The sequence below is a fragment of the Somniosus microcephalus genome, unplaced genomic scaffold, assembly GCF_052327205.1.
Source record: "Somniosus microcephalus isolate GS21.2 unplaced genomic scaffold, FLI_Smic_1.0 unresolved_chr1, whole genome shotgun sequence".
Classification (NCBI taxonomy): Eukaryota; Metazoa; Chordata; class Chondrichthyes; order Squaliformes; family Somniosidae; genus Somniosus; species Somniosus microcephalus.
This window is the reverse complement of record NW_028225179.1, coordinates 167,132,960-167,157,418: the sequence shown is the minus strand read 5'-3', so window position 1 is coordinate 167,157,418 and position 24,459 is coordinate 167,132,960. Positions and strand designations below refer to the sequence as shown.

Genomic DNA, 24,459 nt, shown 5'->3' with positions numbered 1-24,459 from the left:
TACCTCGCAAGACTGCCGCTTCAGGAACTGTAATAAGACTGGAGGGACTCGAGAGGGAAGTGACCGAGATAGTGATTGTACCCTCCGCTACTGAGACTGTGGGAGCAAGGGGAGGGACAGACACAAAGAAAGTGAAAGTAAATTTAGGGCTGAACCAGGCAGTGGCCAATACTAGATACAGCAGTGACAGCGAAAACCTGGAATCATTTAACAAACTGGTGCAATGGGGAGACTTCACGATGTATCTGGGTGGGCCAAATGGCCTTCCTCATTATGAAACTGGGCATTATTTTGTCTTTTGATTCTCTGCGCCCACCCCCACCCCCTTCACTACCCCCAGTGTTGGCACGTGAAAAATCTTCTTCGAAATACTTGTTATATTTTGCGCGCGCACACATCAGCAGTCAATCTTCTGATCAATGTTCCCTGCAAGCTGCGCTTTGTTCTGCGGGGCCTGTTTCTTTCAAGGCGCGCTCCCTTTAAATTCCTGCACCTGCACGGTATTTACAATAGAGAAGCTGGTGAGCGGCCTCCGCGGGACCTTTCATATTACTGCGTGGCCGCACGCAAACTTAGCGGGAACATTGCTTCTGATCCAACTACAGACCCAGAACAAAATAAACCAGCAGTTTTAACAAGTTGGCTAAAATGAAGAGTGGAAATTTACACTTTCTTGCAGAACAACCATGGCGCCCACCCCCACACCCCACAAAAAGGTGCAAATGGCAGAGTTCACCCCTAACGGCATAAATCCATCCTACCTTCCAATTGGAACAGTATATGAGGGCAGAGAAGTGGAGAATGAGAAAGCACACACACACACATTGCTGTCAGAGAACTCAGTGGCATTCTTCACAGCACGATGAGAGATCTCTGGCCAGAATTTATAAATAAGTGACACAGCCACAACGGTTTAGTCCCAGTGTAAACCCCAGACTTCAGTATTGCGAATGCGAGGGCAGTGTTAAGAGAGACCACAGCACGGTTAACGCAGTAACTCTCCTCGCTACTTTAATGCAAGTGGGACAACACCTCTGCTCACAAAGCCCGGAGGAGTTCCGGACAAGCCGGCGAATATCCGACCCAGCGCCCAAAAAACCATACATTTCTTTTTAATGAATGCTTTCATCATGCCCCTTACAACTCAAAAAAATTCAGCCTTGATTCAAACGCGATTGGATCCTTGGCATCAGCGAGCGTGACCTATTGGGGAAGATGCAAGGCTCCCGTTACTGGAGCAGATTAGGTAGCTCCCCGAGCCCACCTCACTGGCCCCCCTTCACGGGGACGTGTAGGAGGCGAAGCTAACGTACCAGCTCATCAATTACTTAGTCATTAACAGCTTAGAAGCTCGCCTCGTCACACAGCTGATTACAGAGCAAGACTCATGATCAGTTACAGGTTATTAAATAAAATGTTAATCAAATCTTCCTTTTTACTCGAGCTCATTTAGTCAAGGTAGCTTGGTCAGTGACTTTCACCCAGACAGTACGAGGAACTGCAGTGGGTACCTCGCGTGCACAGTTAGTTACACAATGCCACTCCCGGCAGTGGGAATGTTGCATTACTTTGCTTCTTCTCCCCCCATTTCACTGGGCAGCAAGTCTATTCCTACCATTGGTTTTTCTCCTCAGATTAGTTGGTGTGTTTGAGAACGGCGCCCCGACTACACAGAGCGAAAGAGAGGGAAGCTGTAGGGGGGGGGGGGGGGGGGGGGGAATTCAATGGATCGAGGAATGTCCTGTGATCTTGCGCAGACTCCCAATCGGGTTTATTAACGCTGATCAGGTGGAACAGACAGAAAAGTTTGAATTCCCTCCCACATATCATGTGAACAGGACCAAAAACAAAACACGCGGGGGTGGGGGGGGGAGAACTGCAACATTTGAGCGAGAGCGTCAAGTCAGGAGAAGCCTCCTGTGACCATCTCACCAGGGATGAAATGCGGCAGGGCCACGTTACAAGGGCTTTCCCCCAAGTGAGCTTGGTGTTTGGGATGGCCATTGCTGATCGGCACATGGTACGGGGGGGGGGGGGGGGCGGAGGGACGGCAGACTGGATAAACCAAAAACCACACGCACACACAATCCCAGAGGAGGAGGCTGGTTCATTCCCCAACACTAGGAACGCACAGAACACAACTCCTGATAACTGCGGGTCGGGACATCCACGTCCAATTGTATCTGTTCACGAACCCAAGTGTGCAGTGGCATTTATTAAGGTATGTACAAGAGAAATTCTTCATCGAGAGCAGAGCGCGGGAGGAAGTGAATGGTTGGGGGTGGGGCAGGTAGGGGCGTCTTTCTTGTCGGCTCGTGTGTGTTTCTGTTTGGCATTTATCGATCAGTGTGAAGGGAATACGACCAACCCTAATGGACTGCGGTTTTGAAATCTGTGCCCACATTGTACCCATGGTGTCTCAGCCAATCACACACTGAGGAGCCAGAAGAAGAAGAAGACGGCGATGAAGAGGAAGAGGGAGTCCCAGTTGTTGCTGTTGTTGTTGCCGCGGTTCGCCCCGAAGAATGTCTCCCAGTCCGTGCTCCCATTGACGTGGTGATTCCGGTCATTCTCTGAAGATAAAAATCGGGAAAAAGGCCAAGACAGTTTACAGAGGGTCAAACAAGGATCGCTCGCTAATAACCATCTCCCCTCTCAGGCCCCCGGGACAGGCAGGAATAACCATCTATCGCCTGCTGCTACGGGTTCACAGAATCACAGAAACTTACAGTGCATGGAGTATAATGTGGGGAAATGTGAGGTCATTCACTTTGGTAGGAAGAATCGAAAAACACAATATTTTTTTAATGGTGAGAAACTTTCAAATGTTGGTGTTCAGAGAGATTTGGGTGTCCTCGTGCAAGAAACACAGAAAGCTAGTGTGCAGGTACAGCAAGCAATAAGGAAGGCAAGTGGCATGTTGGCCTTTATTGCAAGGGGGTTGGAGTATAAGAGTGAGGAAGTCTTACTACAATTGTACAGGGCCTTGGGGAGACCACACCTGGAGTACTGGGCACAGTTCTGGTCTCCTTATCTACGGAAGGATATACTTGCCTTGGAGGCGGTGCAACGAAGGTTCACTAGATTGATTCCTGGGATGAGAGGGCTGTCCTATGATGAGAGATTGTGTAGAATGGGCCGATACTCTCTGGAGTTTAGAAGAATGAGGGGTGATCTCATTGAAACATACAAGATTCTGAGGGGGATTGACAGGGGAGATGCTGAGAGGTTGTTTCCCCCTGGCTGGAGTGTCTAGGACTAGGGGGCACAGTCTCAGGATAAGGGGTCGGCCATTTTAAGACTGAGATGAGGAGGAATTTCTTCACTCAGAGGGTTGTGAATCTTTGGAATTCTCTGCCCCAGAGGGCTGTGAATGCTGAGTCTTTGAGTATATTCAAGGCTGAGATTGATAGATTTTTGGACTCAAGGGGAATCAAGGGATATGGAGATCGGGCAGGAAAGTGGAGTTGAGGTTGATGATCAGCTATGATGTTATTGAATGGCGGAGTGGGCTCGAGGGGCCGTATGGCCGACTCCTGCTCGCTCTTCTTATGCTCTTATTCCTGCTTTTTGTCCGTGACCATGTAAGTTCCTCGTCCTCAAGTACTCGTCCAACTCCCTTTTTAAACGATTTATGGAATCAGCTTCCACCACCTTTTCAGGTGGAACGTTCCAGATCCCGACAACTCTGAGTGAAAACAATTCTCCCCATCTCCCCTCTAGATCCCCTGCCAATGATTTTAAATCTGTGACCTCTGGTTATTGAATCACAGAAACCCCAGTAACCCCACATATTTTAATCCCCCTAACACTAATGGTCAATTTATCATGGCCAATCAACCTAACCCGCACATCTTTGGACTGTGGGAGGAAACCGGCGCTCCCGGAGGAAACCCACGCAAACACGGGGAGAATGTGCAAACTCCACACAGACAGTCACCCGAGGCCGGATCCGAACCTGGGTCCCTGGCGCTGTGAGGCAACAGTGCTAACCACTATGCCACCGTGCTCTCCTGAAAGGAATATTTTCCCCAATTCTATCAAAACCCCTCATCATCTTGAAAACCTCTCGTTAGGTCACCTCTTAACCTTCTCTGTTCTAAGGAGATCAGTCCGAACTTTTCCAACCTCTCCTCATAACTGAAGCCCCTCATCCCTGGTAACATCCTGGCAAACCTCCTCTGTACAAAAGCCAGATATTGCGGATGCTGGAAATCTCAAATGAACACAGAAAATGCTGGAAATAACGTTTCAGGTCGGTGACCTGTCATCAGAACTGTTTCTCTACGTCTACCCTATCAAACCCTTTCATAATCTGAAAGGCCTCGATCCGTTCTGACGAAAGGTCATCGACCTGAAATGTTAACTCTGTTTCTCTCTCCACAGATGCTGGCCTGACCTGCCGAGGGGTTTCCAGCATTTTCTGTTTTTATTTCAAACCTCCTCGCTACCCTTTCTAAAGGCCTTTACATCTTTCCTGAAGTGCGGTGCCCTGAATTGTCCACAATTCTTCAGCTGAAGCCAAACCGGTGGTTCGAAGCGAGTAATGGAGAAGCACCAATCTTCCATTCGCCTGCAACTAATTCTGAGTTGGAAATCTTTAGAATAAGCGGTCCCCTTCTCTGATTGGCTCAGATGTCCCCGGAAGCAATTAAAAAATACATCATTCATTTAATGGGCCATCTCCCCAAACTGGTACCAAAGGGGATTTGGTGGTGCTTCATAAGGCGCGCTTGGATATCACATTGTCCAGATTCGCAGGCTGGCATGACCTACAAAAGTGTCACAACTCTTATTGAGGGCAAGGATAGAGATGGGGAGCTTTACTCCGTATCTAACCACAACAACAATTTGTATTTATGTAACGGCTTTAACACATTAAAACGTCCCAAGGCACTTCACAGGAGTATTATCAAATAAAATTTATAAGGAGGAGTGATTTGAAGATGAGAATTTTAAAATCGAGGTGTTGCTTAACCGGGAGCCAATGTAGGTGAGCGAGCACAGGGGTGATGGGTGAACGGGACTTGGTGCGAGTTAGGACACGGGCAGCATTCAATATCTGCGTGTGTTCGATGGGTATTTTTGACAATTCTTTCACTCACTTTCTTAATGTAAGAAGTCACACAACACCAGGTTATAGTCCAACAGCTTTATTTGAAATCACAAGCTTTCGGAGCGTTGCTCCTTCGTCAGGTGAAGTGGAGAAATGCATAAAGACACAGCTTATATAGTCAGAGAATCATGTCAGATGTTTACAGGTAATCTTTCCAACTGCCATTTATCACACAGATGCGGCCGGACCTGCTGTGATTTCCAGCAAAAAAAATGTTTTTTGTCTGTTTTTTTGTTTTTCATACAGACCCCAGCATCTGCAACATTTGACCCCTTGTGACCCCACCCCATTGTTCTTTGATGTAATGTTTTCCTGACTGACCTGTTTGGACACCATTTACACCTTTGATTGCTGTGATTATCTCTCTGCCGAGGTGTGATAAATGGCAGTTGGAAAGATTACCTGTAAACATCTGGCATGATTCTCTGACTATATAAGCTGTGTCTTTATGCATCTCTCCACTTCACCTGACGAAGGAGCAGCGCTCCGAAAGCTTGTGATTTCAAATAAAGCTGTTGGACTATAACCTGGTGTTGTGTGATTTCTTACATTTGTCCACCCCAGTCCAACTCCGGCATCTCCACATCATTTTCTTAACACTGCCACTCCTCAGCGATTATCAATACAACTTAAAGGCTAATTGGCGTACAAGTGAACTGACAGAGGGTGAAATAACACACACCCTCACAGGTGATTGATACAGATTAATTTCCCTGTCGGTGTTACGTTCAGTATTTAGACTCCTGTATTCCCCCCAATCCCCACCCCGGGGTTAAACACCTCTCGCTCGAGACTCACCTGCTCTCTGGCGGTTCTCATTCGAGTTGAATACTGTGGTGAAGAATCCAAACGGAAAGGCTCCGATCCCAAAGGACATGTGGAATCCGGTGTCTCCAAACACCTGGAATCCCTGTCAGGGGGAAGGACAAGAAACCGCACTCTGAGCTCATATTAAAAATAGGGAGGTATTGCTTCAGTTGTACAAGGTATTGGTGAGACCGCACCTGGAATACTTCATACAGTTTTGGTGTCCATACTTAAGAAAGGACATACTTGCTCTCGAGTCAGTACAAAGAAGGTTCACTCGGTTAATCCCGGGGATGAGGGGATGGTCATCTGAGGAGAGGTTGAGTAGATTGGGACTCTACTCATTGGAGTTCAGAAGAATGAGAGGCGATCTTATTGAAACATATAAGATTGTGAAGGGGTTGGATCGGGTGGATGCGGGGAAGATGTTCCCGATGATGGGTGAAACTAGAACTAGGGGGCATAGTCTTAGAATAAGGGGCTGCTCTTTCAAAACTGAGATGAGGAGGAACTACTTCACTCAGAGGGTGGTAGGTTCATGGAATATGCTGCCCCAAAAAGCTGTAGAAGCTACATCATTACATAAATTTAAAACAGAAATAGACAGTTTCCTAGAAGTAAAGGGAATTAAGGGTTACGGGGAGCGGGCAGGAATTTGGACATGAGTCTAGGTTCGGATCGGTCATGGCCCTGTGGGTAGCGGAGCGGGCCCAGGGGCCGTGTAGCCTGATCCTGCTCCTATTTCGTGTGTCTAATTCTGTTAGATTCAGGAGATGGTTCTGTGATAGTGGATTGGCAGTTAGGATCAGATCAGCCATGATCTTATTGAATGGCGGAGCAGGCTCGAGGGGCCGATTGGCCCACTCCTGCTGCTATTTCTTATGTTCTTATGTTCTTATTCCGTCAGGCCAGCGGGAGTCCCACTCCCCACTCTTACCATCTGTTACTGGGGGGAGGGTAATGGGGGACACTGCACCTCCCCCAACCACCCCAGGAAGGGGTAACTGGGGGCACCGCACCCCCCCCGCAAATATATTGAACAAGAGATATGTTGAAGTTTATTGTAATCAGGGGAGTCGACCACATTAATCAAACGCAGAGGGAGAAATGAATAAACTGACAGCCTCCGAGGGGATGTCTGTGGTCCGAGCACCAGGGGACTGGACCAGAGCAAGGATATAACAAACTTTCCTTCATATAGCATCTTTAATGCAAGAGAAAGGCCCAGCGCTTCAGGCAAAATGTGACCCCGAGCCACGTAAGGAGATATTAGGGGCAGGTGACCAAAAGCTTGGTCAAAGAGGTCGGTTTTAAGGAGTGTCTTAAAGGAGGAGAGAGGGGCGGAGAGGTTTAGGGAGGGAATTCCAGAGCTTAGGGCCCGAGGCAGCTGGATGGTGGGGCGATTAAAATTGGGGATGCTCAAGAGGCCAAAATTAGAGGAGCGCAGATATCTCGGGGGGGGGGGGGGGGGGGTTGTGGGGCTGGAGGAGATTACAAAGATCAGAGGCCATGGAGGGATTTGAAAACACCAGGATGAGAATTTGAAAATTGAGGCGTTGCTTAACCGGGAGCCATAGTAGGTCAGCGAGCACTGGGGTGATGGGTGAACGGGACTTGGTGCAAGTTAGGACACGGGCAGCAGAAGGATGTACACAACCAATAAAACCATTAAAAAGAAGCGATTTTTCAGTACGCGAGGTGCTGGGAATGTAGATGTTTTATATAAGTCCCTTAACGAGAACATCGTAAAAGGAATCAGTCATTGAGTTACCCCTCTGCTCTCTGGCTCTGTCCTCTGTCCCTGTGGTCTGGGTGGAGTCTTCAGTCTGTGGAGTGGAGAGAAGGTATTTTTAAGAACGGAAACCATTCCAGATTTCAAATGGCGTAGAAGAGTAAGGGTGTGAGCGGAGCACGGGGACACAGTTCTCCGATGGCAACCCCGACCTAAAACAGATTGGGTTTGATCACAAACTAACCAATCACTGAGCTCGTACCCCGGGGTTGGGGAGGAGAGACGGACGGACCGGGGGGGGGGGGGGGGGTCCGCAGAGGCAGAGAAACTCGGGGGGGGGGGGGGGGGGGGAGGAAGGAACGCGCGATCGCTCAGCTTTCATGCACCCTGCGCATGGTCTAATATAACCACGCGCACTCCCACAAAACACAGCCCAACCAACATCGACGATTCCACTCAGTTCCTCCTCATCCCCGCGTCACCACCTCCTCCGATCTCCGATGGAATCCCCGCATCTCTCCCATCACCGAGACCGCCTCAGAGAGCACTGGCTTCCCTCCTGTGCCGCACACTTCGCTTCTCCTCTCGCCAACTCTGATATTACCATGCAGCACAGGAGGCGGCCATTTGGCCCGTCGTGCCTCTTTGGTAGAGCTACCCAATGAGACCCACTCCCCTGCTCTTTCCCCACAGCCCTTCCGAGTATTGATCCAATTCCCTTTTGAAAGTTACTATTGAATCTGCTTCCACCGCCCTTTCAGGCAGCGCATTCCAGATCACAACAACTCGCTGCGTAAAACAAAATTCTCATCTCCCCTCTGGTTCTTTTACCATTTTACCTTAAATCTGTGTCCTTAATCACCGAAAGTTTCTCCTTACTTACTCTATCAAAACGCCCCATGATTTTGAACTCCTCTATCAAATCTCCCCTTAACCTTCTCTGCTCGAAAGAGGGACAACCCCAGTTTCTCCATGTTCTTCCTCCTCCTCCATAGAAACATAGAAGATAGGAGTAGGCCATTCGGCTCCTCGAGCCTGCTCCGCCATTCAATGCGATCATGGCTGATCATCCAAACTCAGTACCCTGTCCCTGCCTTCTCCCCATATCCCTTGATCCCTTTAGCCTTAAGAAATATATCTAACTCCTTCTTGAATATATTTAATGAATTGGCCTCTACTGCCTTCTGTGGTACAGAATTCCACAGGTTCACCACTCTCTGGGTGAAGAAATTCCTCCTCATTTCTGTCCTAAATGGCTTACCCCTTATCCTTAGACTGTGACCCTTGGTTCTGGACTCCCCCGCCATCGGGAACATCCTTCCTGCATCTAGTCTGTCTAGTCCTGTTAGAATTTTATAAGTTTCAATGAGATCCCCTCTCAGTCTTCTAAACTCCAGCGAGTATAAGCCCAATCGACCCAATCTCTCCTCATACGTCATTCCTGCCATCCCAGGTATCAGCCTGGTGAATCTTCGCTGCACTCCCTCCATGGCAAGAACATCCTTCCTCAGATAAGGCGACCAAAACTGCACACAATACTCCAGATGTGGTCTCACCAAGGCCCTGTACAACTGCAGCAAGACATCCTTGTTCCTGTACTCAAACCCTCTCGCTACGAAGGCCAATTGCCGCCTTAACCGCCTGCTGCACCTGCCTGCTTACCTTCAGCGACTGGTGCACAAGGACACCCAGGTCTCGTTGCACTTCCCCTTCTCCCAATCTATTGCCGTTCAGATAATAATCTGCCTTCCTGTTTTTGCCACCACAGTGGATAACCTCGCACTTATCCACATTATACTGCATCTGCCATGCTTCTGCCTCAATGCTGTGTTGAATCCAAGACCCTCTGTTCCATCTTCACCTCAAACTCACGCTTTCACAGAACCTAAAACCTCCTGGCCTTCAGACTCAAAAGCCCCATTACCCAATCACTGCTCCTGGCTGTACCTCCACTCCGACTGTGTGTCTGTGTGTGTGTGTGTGTGTGTGTGTGTGTGTGTGTGCGTGCGTGCGTGTGTGCGTGCGTGTGTGCGCGCGCCACATTCCTTCAAATGGACGCAATGATAAACCCGGGCCCCACCTCCCAGTCCCGTGCGGTCCAGGTGAATGTTGTCGAACCAACAGCACTCTGCAAAGAGTAGGGCAGTTCCCCGCCCCGGCGTCCTGGGCCAACATTGCTCCCTCAATCAACACCACCAAAAGGAACATAGAACCAAGTCATCCAATCTGGCCAGTTGTCCTGATTTGTGTTCGCGGAGATATTAGAAACTGACTGATGAACTGGCACCGCCCCGACAACCAATCCACAACTGAGGTGTGCGATCCGAGTAAGTATGAGCTGCTGGCAAACTCCGTCATGTAGTCAAGCTGCAGAGACAGGCAGGGAATGGCCACCTACCTGGGATCCTGCTGGCTGGTGCTTCCCCGTCCGTACAGGGGGATAACCTTTTCACGGCTAATGCCAGCTTTGCAGACGGGGCATTCCTGTCGATCGGGTCTCATTTCCAACCACTACGGAGACACGTTGGGAGCATTAACAGTACAATCACCGGAGGTCGTGCATTTACCGTTGCACCAATATCCACCCCTGCCGCGAGTGGTCCCACCAACACAGAAATGGACAGGTGGCAAAATGCCAGCTGGTCCATCGAGCCTGCCCCACACACGCATGATGGCTGGAGCGCCGTTGACGCGCACGCACGTCTAAGCTCCTGGGAGGGGCAAAAAAAAACAGGGCCAATAAGGCGGAAAAAAAGTACTCTGGGAAATTCCTCTCCGTCCCCCCCCCCCCCTCAGGTGATCGAAACCAGTCCAGGAGATCACACGTGCTATCTATAAAGACTGTCGTAAAACAGAAAATGTCAGGAGACCCGAAGGGGCTTCCAACCTATGGGGTGTTTGCAGGGCTGCACCTGCTCTCAGTTTCCCCACATCAGTGGGTCTGGCATTTACAGCGCTGGGTCCCAGTGGGCGGTGCACTCAAACCTCAACACACTGCCCCCACCTCTATTTGTTTTTAAAACAGTGTACAGACAGACTGGACGAGGGAGCTCCAGCACTCCGCACTCACCCAGCCTCAGTAGAGGGACTCAAACCCTCCCTCACTCACCATTAACATCACTGCAATCTCTAGGGTGACAGTGTACAGACAGCGGGGGTCTCACCCAGGGCAGATATCCCAGCGACACTCCCCGGGGTGGCTGCTAGAAGACTTAGTGATGCCGCCTATACTTTGTATACTGCAGCAAGCACCGAGCTTCACCAGGAGTCAGGCCTGGACTCGCTTTAAGAGAACAGCGCAGCGTAATTCAGTAACAAACACCTTACGGGACTCACAAAAGGCTCGGTACTCTTGCCGGACACCTCCACGATGGAGAAATAAACAGGTGCTGGTCAGGGTTTGGTGTGGTGTCGGACCGTGGACTTGCGATTACTTCCACTGCCTGGGAATTCTGCCTCGATGGTACGGACTACAGCTCACCTGGAGGAACTCGCTCTCGCTCGGCACAGTTTAATGCAACAGACTTTAACCACTGGCTGGGATCTTAAAACCCACACCACTGGCGTCGGAACCAGGGGGCAGCGCGGTGGGAGAGTGTCGGATTTTCCCCAGCTGCCGGAGACCATCCCAGCAGCAACTAAAGGGCTGCCCGGCCACAGCATCAGCAGGAGCGGACAGGGACTGCGGACCTTGTGGGGGGGCAGTGTCTCAACTGAATGCAGCTAACGTCAAAGCAGGCACAACAAGGAGTTGGTAACGGGTGAGGAGAGCTCTTACCTGATGGAGGCATGGCCAACTGCACGCCACACAAGGGAAGCAACCGGGAGAAAGGGAGAAAAATATATTAGAGATAATGAAATCAGTGACACTATAGTAACCCTGAACAAAGTGACATCTGTCTGTCTAACACAGGCTCCTCGCATCATCACTCCTCTAAGTTAGACCTTGTGCCACATTCCCAACCAGGGCAGCTTATAGCACAGACTACATATACGGTCTTTGACCAAGCTATTGGTCACCTGTCCCCAATATCCCCTGTGGCTCAGTGTCAAATTTCTGTCTGAAAACGCTCCTGTGAGGCGCCTAGGGACGTTTTACTACATTAAAGGCACTATATAAATACAATCAGCACTGTAAAATCACCCCAATCAGCATTGTAAAATCACCCCAATCAGCACTGTAAAATCACTCCAATCAGCACTGTAAAATCACCCCAATCAGCACTGTAGAATCACCACAATCAGCACTGTAAAATCACCCCACTCAGCACTGTAAAATCACCCCAATCAGCACTGTAAAATCACCCCAATCAGCACTGTAAAATCACCCCAATCAGCACTGTAAAATCACCCCAATGAGCACTGTAAAATCACCCCAATCAGCACTGTAAAATCACCCCAATGAGCACTGTAAAATCACCCCAATCAGCACTGTAAAATCACCCCAATCAGCACTGTAAAATCACCCCAATCAGCACTGTAAAATCACCCCAATCAGCACTGTAAAATCACTCCAATCAGCACTGTAAAATCACTCCAATCAGTGTCCCAGGGGTTATCATTTGCAGTTTGGTGCATCCCAATGTTAGAAAGAAAGACTTGCATTTATATAGCGCCTTTCACGACCTCAGGACATCCCAAAGCACTTTACAGCCAATGAAGTACTTTTGAAGTGTAGTCACTATTGTAAGGGAGGAAACACGGCAGCCAATTTGCGCACAGCAAGCTCCCACAAACAGCAGTGTGATCACCGACCAGATAATCTGTTTTTTGTGACGTTGACTGCGGGATAAATATTGGCCAGGACTAATTCCTCAGCTGCTCTTCTTCGAAATAGTGCAGTGGAATCTTTTACGTCCACCTGAGAGGGCAGACAGGGCCTCGGCTTAACGTCTCATCTGAAAGACGGCACCTCCGACAGTGCTGGGCTCCCTCGGAACCGCACTGCGAGTGTCAGCCTCGATTTCTGTGCTGAAGTGTCGGGAGTGGGACTTGAACCCACAAGCTTGTGACTCGGAGGCGAGAGCGCTACCCGCCTGAGCCACTGGCCGACACTTGTACTTCTCGTATCTGACAAGCAATGGCCTTTTCTTTCAGTTTTATTTATCTATTGCTTGTTTTGCATTATCGCGCCGTCGCTCCCTCCTGCTGCCTTTACATTTGAGCGACAGATTTGACGCCACTGGAGTGATAAGTGATAGAGTGGCCCCTCTCTTACTGAAGAGACTGGCTCCATTAGCACGACAGTCGCTCAGCTACACCACTGTTAAAACTGTAAACTGACTCCCACAAGCCTGGTCACTACACCTTAAAATCACGCTTAAAATAGCTTGAGTATTGTGTGCAGTTTTGGTCGCCTTATCTGAGGAAGGATGTTCTTGCCATGGAAGGAGTGCAGCGAAGATTCACCAGACTGATACCTGGGATGACAGGAATGACGTATGAGGAGAGATTGGGTCGATTGGGCTTGTACTCGCTGGAGTTTAGAAGAATGAGAGGGGATCTCATTGAAACTTATAAAATTCTAACAGGACTGAACAGACTAGATGCAGGAAGGATGTTCCCGATGGCCAGGGAGTCCAGAACCAGGGGTCACAGTCTAAGGATAAGGGGTAATCCATTTAGGACAGAGATGAGGAGGAATTTCTTCACCCAGAGAGTGGTGAACCTGTGGAATTCTCTACCACAGAAGGCCGTTGAGGCCAGTTCATTAAATATATTCAAGAAGGAGTTGGATATATTTCTTAAGGCTAAAGGGATCAAGGGATATGGGGAGAAGGCAGGGACAGGGTACTGAATTTGGATGATCAGCCATGATCGCATTAAATGGCGGAGCAGGCTCGAGGGGCCGAATGGCCTACTCCTGCTCCTATCTTCTATGTTTCTATGTTATACACCTTAAAATTACGCTTAAAATAGCCAATATTCATGCAGCTGGTATCGACCCACTATCCAGATGGACGAAATCATGGGACGCACGCAGCATAAAGATCCAACACCTCATCACTGAGCCAACAGCAGAGGTCCCCGGCTTCGACCTCCCTCGGAGACAGTGGACGGCGCTCAACCCAATCCGCACAGGGCACGGACGCTGCGGCCGCCTGCTCCACAGGTGGAAGACGAGGAACGACCCGAAGTGCGACCGTGGGCGTGAGTCCCAGACCGTGGACCACATCACATCCGCCAAACTAGAGCTCCCGTTATAAGCTCTTCCCGTCAGACGTAAAGTAGTAGCTGTCCACCCTATGCTGCCAATTCCCTCGGTGATTCCATCTCTCAGGATCACGGCATCAGCACAAATCCCCGGCTCGGCGTTCACCAGCTGGTCACGCGCAGCGCCAGCGTGTGATAAAGACCCACGTCTCCGTAGCTGCTGCAGCTCAGCACGGACATTGCGATCAACCCACTAATGGCCGTAACCAACCTAAAATAGGCAGTTCGGCTCTCGGCAATGGCGAGATGAATGGTGCCACCGCGCGCACGCGATACTCCCGAGAGGTGTGCTTCAGGATCCCACATCACGGACATGAGCAACAACCTGACAGGAACCCAGGTTGTCACAATCGTTGGCTTTCCTCTCTCTCTCGCTCGGTCACACACACCTCAAACAGGACAACTGAAGGCCTTCGGTGTTAAAGGGATCTACCTCTGCCCAATTTGAATGCTTTAAAAAAAAAAAAACATCGCTCTCAGGGTGTGGGTGCGTCGCTGGAAAGGCCGGCATTTATTGCCCGTCCCCAGTTGTCCGGAGGTGTCGGTGCTGGGCTTTCTTCCAATCGTTTGCCCAACTGAGCGGCTTGCTAGGTCACTTCAGAGGGCACGGGAATCAACCACGTGTTGTGGGACTGGAGTCACGAGCAAGCCAGGTCTGACGGACACGAGTGAAGCAGCTTTCTTTCCCCCCCAGCGCAGGCCCACAAACGATCAGATTTATTGAATATAAATTTCAGAGTTTGCTGCAGTGAACTGGTTGCCCTCTGGGTCGAAACCATTCCCATTACACTGCCGTCACCTGATAGCAAACCAGGTTTGCTTTACCAAAGTGCAGGATTGGGTAACCGATTGCATACCAACTCCCTCCAATGTCGTGCAGTAACAGAACGTCAGCAAGACACACACTGTTTAGACAATACAGGATGCAGTTTGGATGAAAGGTTACTGGCGGAAAAGGATTCTTGCACAGCCAGTATCTCTCGTACGCAGAAACACGTTACTAAGCTCAGGGCTCCGAACCAAACAACTGGTTTATGGGACGCACTCTCTCTCTCCCCATGGACAGCCCACCCACACCCCCCAAACCCAGGGAACTTGGGATGTCAAAGCCAAGCCTTTGACAACCCCTCCTCAAATACGTATACACAGATATTAGATATACAAGGAGAGAGAGATAGATGCGTGTGTATCTATACACACACACATCGATGAGGGTAGCGCGTTTGATGTAGTCTACATGGATTTTAGCAAGGCTTTTGACAAGCTCCCACAAGGCAGACTGGTCAGAAAAGTCAAAGCCTGTGGGATCCAGGGGAAAGTGGCTAGTTGGATCCAAAATTGACTCAGTGCCAAGCAGAGGGGAACGGTCTGTGACTGGAAGGCTGTTTCCAGTGGGGTTCCGCAGGGCTCAGTACTAGGTCCCTTGCTTTTTGTGGTATACATCAATGATTTAGACTTTAATCTGGGGGCCGTGTGGTTGATAGTGAGGAAGAAAGCTGCAGACTGCAGGGAGATATCAATGGACTGGTCAGGTGGGCAGAACAGTGGCGAATGGAATTCAATCCGGAGAAGTGTGAGGTAATGCATTTGTAGAGGGCTAGCAAGGCAAGGGAATACACAATAAGAGGTAGGATACTGAGAAGTGCAGAGGATCAGAGGGACTTTGGAGTGCATGTGTACAGATCCCTGAAGGTAACAGGACAGATAGATAAGGTGGTTAAGGCGGCATACGGGATACTTTCTGTATCAAACACTGGTTAGGCCACAGCTAGAGTACTGCGTGCAGTTCTGGTCACCACATTACAGGAAGGATGTGATTGCACTAGAGAGGGTACAGAGGAGATTTACCAGGATGTTGCCTGGACTGGGGAGTTTTAGCTACGAGGAAAGATTGGATAGGCTGGGGTTGTTTTCTTTGGAACAGAAGAGGCTGAGCGGAGACTTGATTAAGGTGTATAAAATTATGAGGGGTCTGGATAGGAAGGACCTATTTCCCTTAGCAGAGAGGCCAATGACCAGAGGGCACAGATTTAAAGTAATTGGTGGAAGGTTTAGAGGGGAGTTGAGGGGAAATGTCTTCACCCAGAGGGTGGTGGGGGTCTGGAACTCACTGCCTGAAAGGGTGGGAGCGGCCGAGACCCTCATCACATTTAAAAAGTACTTGGATATGCACTTGATGCACCGTAACCTACAGGGCTACGGACCAAGTGCTGGAAAGTGGGATTAGACTGGAGAGCTCTTTTGTCGGCCGGCACGGACAAGATGGGCCGAATGGCCTCCTTCTGTGCTGTAAATTTCTATGAAAGAAAAAAGACTTGCATTTATATAGCGCCTTTCACGACCGCAGGAGGTCCCAAAGCGCTGTGCAGCCAATGAAGTACTTCTTGAAGTGTAGTCACTGTTGTAATGTGGGAAACGCGGCAGCCAATTTGCGCACAGCAATGTGATAATGACCAGATCATCTGTTTTTCAGTGATGTTAACTGAGGGATAAATATTGGCCAGGACACCGGGGATAACTCTCCTGCTCGTCTTTGAACTAGTGCCGTGGGATCTTTTACGTCCACCTGAGAGAGCAGACGGGGCCTCGGTTTAATGTCTCATCCGACAGACGGAAAGATTACATAGAGACATAGAAGATAGGAGCAGGAGTAGGCCATTCGGCCCCTCGAGCCTGTTCCGCCATTCAATGAGATCATGGCTGATCATCCAAATTCAGTACCCTGTCCCTGCCTTCTCCCCATATCCCTTGATCCCTTTAGCCTTAAGAAATATATCCAACTCCTTCTTGAATATATTTAAACACTTGGCCTCAACCGCCTTCTGTGGCAGAGAATTCCACAGGTTCACCACTCTCTGGGTGAAGAAATTCCTCATCTCTGTCCTAAATGGCTTTCCCCTTATCCTTAGACTGTGACCCCTGGTTCTGGTCTCCCTGACCATCGAGAACATTCTACCTGCATCTAGTTTGTCCAGACCTGTCAGAATTTTATAAGTTTCAATGAGATCCCCTCTCATTCTTCTAAACTCCAGTGAGTATAAGCCCAATCGACCCAATCTCTCCTCATACGTCATTCCTGCCATCCCAGGTATCAGTCTGGTGAATCTTCGCTGCACTCCTTCCATGGCAAGGACATCCTTCCTCAGATAAGGCGACCAAAACTGCACACAATACTCAAGGTGCGGTCTCACCAAGGCCCTGTACAACTGCAGCAGGACATCCTTGTTCCTGTACTCAAACCCTTTTGCTATGAAGGCCAACATACCATTTGCCTTCTTCACCGCCTGCTGCACCTGCATGCTTACCTTCAGCGACTGGTGCACAAGGACGCCCAGGTCTCGTTGCACTTCCCCTTCTCCCAATCTATTGCCGTTCAGATAATAGTCTGCCTTCCTGTTATTGACACCAAAGTGGATAACCTCGCATTTAGCCATAGAGAGATTGATCATAGAGAGAGATTTTATATATATATGTAATATATAGAGATATAGATGAGATAGAGAGAGATTAGAATCATAGAATAGTTACAGCACGGAAGGAGGAGGCCATTCAGCCCACCCCGGCTCCTTGCAAGAGCACTTCAGCTAGTCCCACTCCCCCACCCTTTCCCCGTGGCCCTGCAAATTTATTTTCCTCAGATACTTATCCAACTCCCTTTTGAAAGCCATGATTGAATCTGCCTCCACCACCCTTTCAGGCAGTGCATTCCAGATCCTAACGTAAACTTGAGGTCATCCAAAACTCGGCTACCCGTGTCCTAACTCGCACCAAGTCCTGTTCGCCCATCACCCCTGCGCTTGCTGACCTACATTGGCTCCCGGTTAAGCAACGCCTCGATTTCAAAATTCTCATCCTTGTCTTTAAATCCCTCCGTGGCCTCACCCCTTCCAATTTCTGTAATCTCCTTCAGCCCCCCGCCCCGAGATATCTGCGCTCCTCTAATTCTGCCCTCTTGAGAATCCCTGATTATAATCGCTCAACCTTTGGTGGCCGTGCCTTCTGTTGCCTGGGCCCTAAGCTCTGGAATTCCCTCCCTAAACCTCTCCGACTCACTACCTCTTTCCTCCTTTAAGACACTCCTTAAAACCTACACCTCTGACCAAACTTTTGGTCACCTGTCCTAATTTATCCTTATGTGGCTCGGTGTCAATTTTTTTTTGTCTTAAAATACTCCTGTGCAGCGCCTTGGGACGTTAAAGACGCTACATAAATACACGTCATTGTTGTTAACCACTCGCTGCGTAAAAAAGTTTTTTCTTACGTCACCTTTGGTTCTTTTGCCAATCACCTTAAATCTGTCTCCTCTGGTTCGCGACCCTTCCGCCAACGGGAACAGTTTCTCTCTGTCCAGACCCCACATGATTTTGAACACCTCTATCAAATCTCCTCTCAATCTTCTCTGCTCCAAGGAGAACAACCCCAACTTCTCCAGTCTATCCACGTAACTGAAGTCCCTCATCCCTGAAGTCAGTCTCTCAAATCTTTTCCGCACCCTCTCGAAGACCTTCACATCTTTCCTGAAGTGCGGTGCCCAGAATGGGACACAATACTCCAGTTGGGGCCGAACCAGTGTTTTATACAGGTTCATCATAATTTCCACACTTTTGTACTCTATACCTCTATTCATGAAGCCCAGGATCCCGTAAGTCTTTTTAACTGCTTTCTCAACCTGCCCTGCCACTTGCCACTACCCACTTATCCCTCTGGCCCGGCCCCGCCCCCCACCCCACCCACTTACCCCCCCAGCGCACCCTGAAGTGGGGCAAGAGTTAAACTGACATCGCTGGCAGTTTCATTGAATAGTGTAAGGAAGACAGGGACTACCATGAAAAGCCACATCCATAAAGATGCGGTCAAAGATGGCTGACCTTTGGAGAGATATAAAACAATTAAATGGAGACAGGATGTCCAGCATTTCCACTGCCCGTAAGAACTTTATTACCTAGGTTACATTCCAAGGTATCTTTTAATTAGCATTCAGCAGTTTGAGTGATTGATTGAAGAGGCAGCTTATACATGTTTATATTAAGATTCGTAACCAATCTGTGAAGGTGCATGTGGGCCAAGATCCAATCAGGTGGCAGGAATGAATTGTGCATGAGGCTGCCATGTGTATTGAAATGTATAAAAATGGAGTGTTTGCTGTAACAATTTGGAGAAGTCTGGCTAAGACAGAACAGACTGTCTCCCCACCAGCGCAATAAAGACAACTTGACTATCGATCTGAAAACCTTGTGTCGAGTGTTGGTTTAAAATACTCCACAACATCTCCACCCCCTCACCCACTTAGCACCCCACTCCCCGCTTCACCCACTTAGCCCCACCTGCCCCCCCTTCTTACCACCCTACCCACCACCACCCTGGACCCTTAACCCCCCTTGGCCCCCTGCCCACCAAACTGCCTCTCCGCCCCCTGCGCACCTCTCTGCCCCCTGCCCCCCGCCCACCTCCCTGCCCCCCGCCCGCCTCCCTCCCTGCCCCCCGCCCACCAACCTGATAAGCTAAGCAAATCACATACTGCCTTACAAATGCCTTGCAAAGCATGATGGACTAGTTGACATGGGTTAAAAGTTTAAATGTAAAAAAACTGATGCAGGACTATGGGAATGCAGTAGAAGTAGATAAGAAGGAACAGAAGGAGCAGCATGTTCTACTCCCTAACCACACTCAAGGAGACATAAGATAACTGGTGTAGCAGTCTCATGGTCACTATTTGTTGAAAGTTAAATGTGAAACTTAAGCAAAACTCTGTAAAAAAAACAAGTGACTCATGGAGCGCGTGATCGCCTAGTTTTCTGTTTTCCATGACTTGCAATTTATGAAAATGTATAAATATTGTAGCCCCGTGAGTCTCGGGGCTCACTCTTTGGGAGGCATACTTGTGTGCAGACACAAAGGGTTTCTCAGAGTGAAGTCCAGGTACCTTAATAAAACTTTACTTATTTTACAGTTTCTGACTTTGTGTATTACTGAGAAAGTGATAGACTGACCGGCGTGTTTAGTCTCCTAAAGCAGCGAACCCTGATCCCCCAAGTTAGGGGTAGATCCTCCTCACAGAAGCGAGGGGTTAACAATTCTGGCGACGAGGATGGGATTCCAAAGCACTTCGGTCCAAATCACAGCGGTCTAGGCTGACGAGTCGCTTTCGGACGACTGAGCAACTGAGTGGCCACAGGCAAGATGTTTACCTTTTTGCTCTGTCTGTTACAAAGCGACTTGGCGCATTCGCTGTGATCCTGGCCTTGTGCCGACGGAATCCTTTAGGTAAGAATTCGAGTGATCACACTTTCTCAAAGTCAGATATGTTAGGTTAAAGAGGTTATATTCCTATGGGTGAAAGTCCCATAAAGTGTCCGGGGAAAGAGGTTATATTCCTTTGGGTGCGAGTCCCATAAAGTGGGGAAAGGGTTAAGCGCATTAAACCGGTTAAATCAAGTACGTAAAAAAAAATTGGAAAATGGGGGCAGGAAGAGTAAATTGACGGAGATCGGGGGTTCGAACTCCGTTGGATATAATAATTGAACAAAATAAGAAAAAAAAGGGGAAAAAAGATAAACTTAAAGTTTTACCGACACTGAAGTTATTAACATCTGTGCCGAGACAAACAAAACACAAGATTTGCTGAGTGAAAGGAACCGTAAAAAAAAAATGCTGGAATTTCAGTGTGTGAAAGTGTGAATGTTTTCCTGGCTATGATTGTTTAAGAAGTTACAGTATATCTTTGGTCTGAAAAGTCTGTCTTTAAAAGAAAGATTCTGTTATGTGTGTTTTAGCTCCACCCACTTCTCTGTGTTAAAAGCGTTTAAATCTTTTGTCTTGTCAGAATGAGAGACAGCTGCCCCCTGCCCGCCTCTCTGCCCACCAACCCGCCTCTCGGCCCCCGGCCCTCAGCCCACCTCTCTGCCCCCGGCCCCCCTCTCCGCCTCCTGCCCGCCTCTCTGCCCCCGGCCCCCCTCTCCGCCTCCTGCCCGCCTCTCTGCCCCCGGCCCAACAACCCGCCTCTCTGCCCCCTGCCCACTAACCCGCCTCTCTGCCCCCTAACCTGCCTCTCTGCCCTCTGCCCACCAACCCGCCTCTCTGCCCACCAACCCCTCTCTGCCCTCTGCCCACCAACCCGCCTCGCTGCCCTCTGCCCACCAACCTGCCTCGCTGCCCCCTGCCCACCAACCCGCCTCTCTGCCCCCTGCCCACCAACCCGCCTCGCTGCCCTCTGCCCCCTCTCTGCCCACCAACCCACCTCGCTGCCCTCTGCCCACCAACCCGCCTCTCTGCCCCCTGCCCACCAACCCGCCTCTCTGCCCCCTGCCCACCAACCCGCCTCTCTGCCCACCAACCCGCCTCGCTGCCCTCTGCCCACCAACCCGCCTCTCTGCCCCTGCCCACCAACCCGCCTCTCTGCCCCCTGCCCACCAACCCGCCTCTCTTCCTACCAACCCGCCTCTCTGCCCTCTGCCCCCGGCCCACCACCACTCTAGACCCCTACCCACCTGGCCCACTATCCACTTACCCCCCTTGGCTCTCTGCCCGCGGCCTCCCTCACTCACCAGAAGAGGTGTCCGCACAGGCTGATGACGGCGTCCTTGGCCGTGTCCAAACAGATGTTGCATTCGAAGCTGGCCTTGTCGGCCTGTGCCTGGGCTTGAGCCTGAGGCTGGGCCGGAGCCTGGGCCTGGGCCGCCCGCTCCTCACCGTCCGCCCGCTTCTCCTCGCCGCCAGCAGCGGCCGCCATGACTGAACAATAGGGGGCGGCCCACCCTCCCCCGTCCGGCTGCACAAACCCCTCACAGCGCCGTCTGATTCGGCGGCCGCCACGTCAATCAGGCGTCGGGGGCGGGTACCGAGCGCCGATTGGAGGGCGCGGCTGTCAATCACGCGCCGCTGCTGATTCACCGTCAGCTGATTAGCCTACGTGGGTCGTCAATCAGCGGCGATGGAACCGATCGGTGTGCTGATTGGACAAGGCTCCCAGACTGTGGGGCGGGTACCGAGCGTCCATTGGATCGCGTGGCTGTCAATCAAGTGCGGCTGCTGATTCGCTCTAAGGTGATTAGCCCACGTGGGCCGTCAATCAGCGGCGACGGAACCGATCGGTGTGCTGATTGGACAAGGCTCCCAGACTGTGGGGCGGGTACCGAGCGTCGATTGGACCGCGTGGCTGTCAATCAAGCGCGGCTGCTGATTCGCTCTAAGGTGATTAGCCCACGTGGGCCGTCAATCAGCGGCGTTGGAACCGATCGGTGTGCTGATTGGACAAGACTCCCAGACTGTGGGGCGGGTACCGAGCGTCCATTGGACCATGCTGGTGTCAATCACGCGCCGCTGCTGATTCGCTCTCAGGTGATTAGCCCACGCGGGCCGTCAATCAGCGGCGATGGAACCGATCGGTGTGCTGATTGGACAAGGCTCCCAGACTGTGGGGCGGGTACCGAGCGTCGATTGGACCGCGCTGCTGTCAATCAAGCGCCGCTGCTGATTCGCTCTCAGGTGATTAGCCCACGTGGGCCGTCAATCAGCGGCGTGAGAACGAATGGGAGAGCCGATTGGACAAGGAGGCGGGTTATAGTAAGTGCAGGGAAGCTCATTCATTAATAAAAGGGGTGACAATAGACCACATTCTCGCCACTCTCTGGGTGAACAAGTTTCCCCTGAATTCTCTATTGGATTTATTAGTGACTATTTTTTTAAATTAAAAATAACAACAGAAAATTCTGTTATTTCAGATATCCGGTTTCCGCAGTATTTTGCTATTGTTTTTATTTTAAATTCGTTTAAATCAAATCAAATCAAATCAACTTTTATTGTCATTGTTAGTGCACAAGTGCAGTACAACGAAATGTAGGCTTGCGGCTCCCGAGAGTGTACATTTAGATTAAGACATTTAAACATACAACATACATTTGGCTTGTAATACATTAACATAAACATAACCATAATAAAGTGCATTGGCGGATGTGCAGGCTTTAGAGTTTATTTGTGGAGTTCAGTAGGATGACAGCCCTGGGAAAGAAGCTGTTCCTAAATCTGGTCGTTCGGGTGCGAATGCATCTGTAGCGTCTCCCAGATGGCAGGAGGGCGAACAGACTGTGGCTGGGGTGGGTAGGGTCTTTGATGATGGATCGTGACCTCCGTAAACAGCGTTTCTGGCATATGTGCTCTATGGTCGGTAGCCGGGTGCCGGTAATGCATTGGGCAGTTTTGACTACCCGCTGCAGGGCTTTCCGGTCATAGTAGCTACAGCTGCCATACCATACTGTGATACAGTTCGTCAGGATGCTCTCTATTGTGCAGCGGTAAAAGTTAGAGAGGATCAGGGGTGACAGGTTACATCCCTTCAGCCCCCTTAGGAAATATAGGTGCTGCTGGGCCTTCTTCACCAGAGAGGAGGTATTGAGTGACCAGGAGACGTCTACCGTGATGTGGACTCCGAGGAACTTACAGCTGTCCACCCTTTCCACCGCAGCCCCATTGATGTGGATGGGGGTGTGACTTCCGCCTTTAGTCTGTGTGGTGAAGGGAGGGAGTTCCAGGATTTTGACCCAGCGACGATGAAGGATCGGCGATATATTTCTAAGTCAGGATGGTGTGTGACTTGGAGGGGAACTTGGAGGTGGTGGTGTTCCCATGCGCTTGCTGCCCTTGTCCTTCTAGGTGGAAGAGGTCGCGGGTTTGGGAGGTGCTGCCGAAGAAGCCTTGGCGAGTTGCTGCAGTGCCTCTTGTAGATGGTACACACTGCAGCCACGGTACGCCAGTGGTGGAGGGAGTGAATGTTTAAGGTGGTGGATGGGGTGCCAATCAAGGAGGCTGCTTTGTCTTAAGGACATAAGAAATAACAACAGAAAATGCTGGAAAAACTCAGCAGGTCAGGCAACATCCGTGGACAGAAATTTGAGTTGACGTTTTGGGTCGAACCCTTCTTGAAGAAGGGTTCGACCCGAAACGTCAACTCAAATTTCTGTCCACGGATGTTGCCTGACCTGCTGAGTTTTTCCAGCATTTTCTGTTGTTATTTCGGATTTCCAACATCCACAGTATTTTGTTATCATAAGAACATAAGAAATATGAGCAGGAGTAGGCGATAAGGCCCCTCAAGCCTGCTCCGCCATTCAATAAGATCATGGCTGATCATCGACCTCAATTCCATTCACCGGCCCTATCGCCATATCCCTTGATGCCCTTACTAGTCAGAAATCTATCGACTTCTGTTTTGAATACACCCAATGACTGAGCCTCCACAGCCCTCTGGGGTAGAGAATTCCAAAGATTCACCGCCCTCTGTGTGAAGAAATTTCTTCTCATCTCAGTCCTGAATGGCCTACCCTTTATCCTGAGACTGTGGCCCCTGGTTCTAGACTCCCCAGCCAAGGGAAGCATTCTCCCAGCATCCACCCTATCAAGCCCTGTAATAATTTTGTATGCTTCAATGAGATCCCCTCTCATTTTTCTGAATTCAAAAGAATACAGGCCTAGTTTACTCAAACTCTTCTCATACGACAGTCCCGCCATCCCGGGAATCAATCTCGTGAACCTTCGTTGCACTCCCTCTATGGCAAGTATATCCTTCCTTAGGTAAGGAGACCAAAGTTGTACACAG

The 24,459-nt window shown here is 50.0% G+C and overlaps 1 protein-coding gene across 2 annotated transcripts; it reads right to left on the bottom strand.

The window, feature by feature from the left end:
• Nucleotides 1–985: 985 nt before the first annotated feature.
• Nucleotides 986–21,644, bottom strand: LOC147096504 (E3 ubiquitin-protein ligase RNF5-like). Of its 2 annotated transcripts, XM_085975302.1 has the most exons (6): nucleotides 21,413–21,640; nucleotides 11,434–11,452; nucleotides 10,054–10,166; nucleotides 7,695–7,749; nucleotides 5,915–6,026; nucleotides 986–2,573 (listed from the first exon to the last, which is right to left on the bottom strand). In XM_085975302.1, the coding sequence occupies exons 1-6, from the start codon at nucleotides 21,595–21,597 to the stop codon at nucleotides 2,428–2,430; spliced, it is 630 nt and encodes a 209-aa protein (XP_085831428.1). In that variant the 5' UTR covers nucleotides 21,598–21,640; the 3' UTR covers nucleotides 986–2,427. The 2 variants fall into 2 exon arrangements, with proteins under 2 accessions (XP_085831428.1, XP_085831427.1); XM_085975301.1 differs by lacking the exon at nucleotides 7,695–7,749 and having other exon boundaries at nucleotides 21,413–21,644.
• Nucleotides 21,645–24,459: the final 2,815 nt, after the last annotated feature.

Excerpts from the sequence above, each read along its gene's own strand:
- LOC147096504 (XM_085975301.1), bottom strand. The coding sequence starts at position 21,597 with ATGGCGGCCGCTGCTGGCGGCGAGGAGAAGCGGGCGGACGGTGAGGAG. Across the intron at positions 6,027-10,053 it reads ACCAGCCAGCAGGATCCCAG|GGATTCCAGGTGTTTGGAGA; the intron begins GTAGGTGGCCAT and ends TCCCCCTGACAG. Across the intron at positions 2,574-5,914 it reads TGAGAACCGCCAGAGAGCAG|AGAATGACCGGAATCACCAC; the intron begins GTGAGTCTCGAG and ends TTTTATCTTCAG.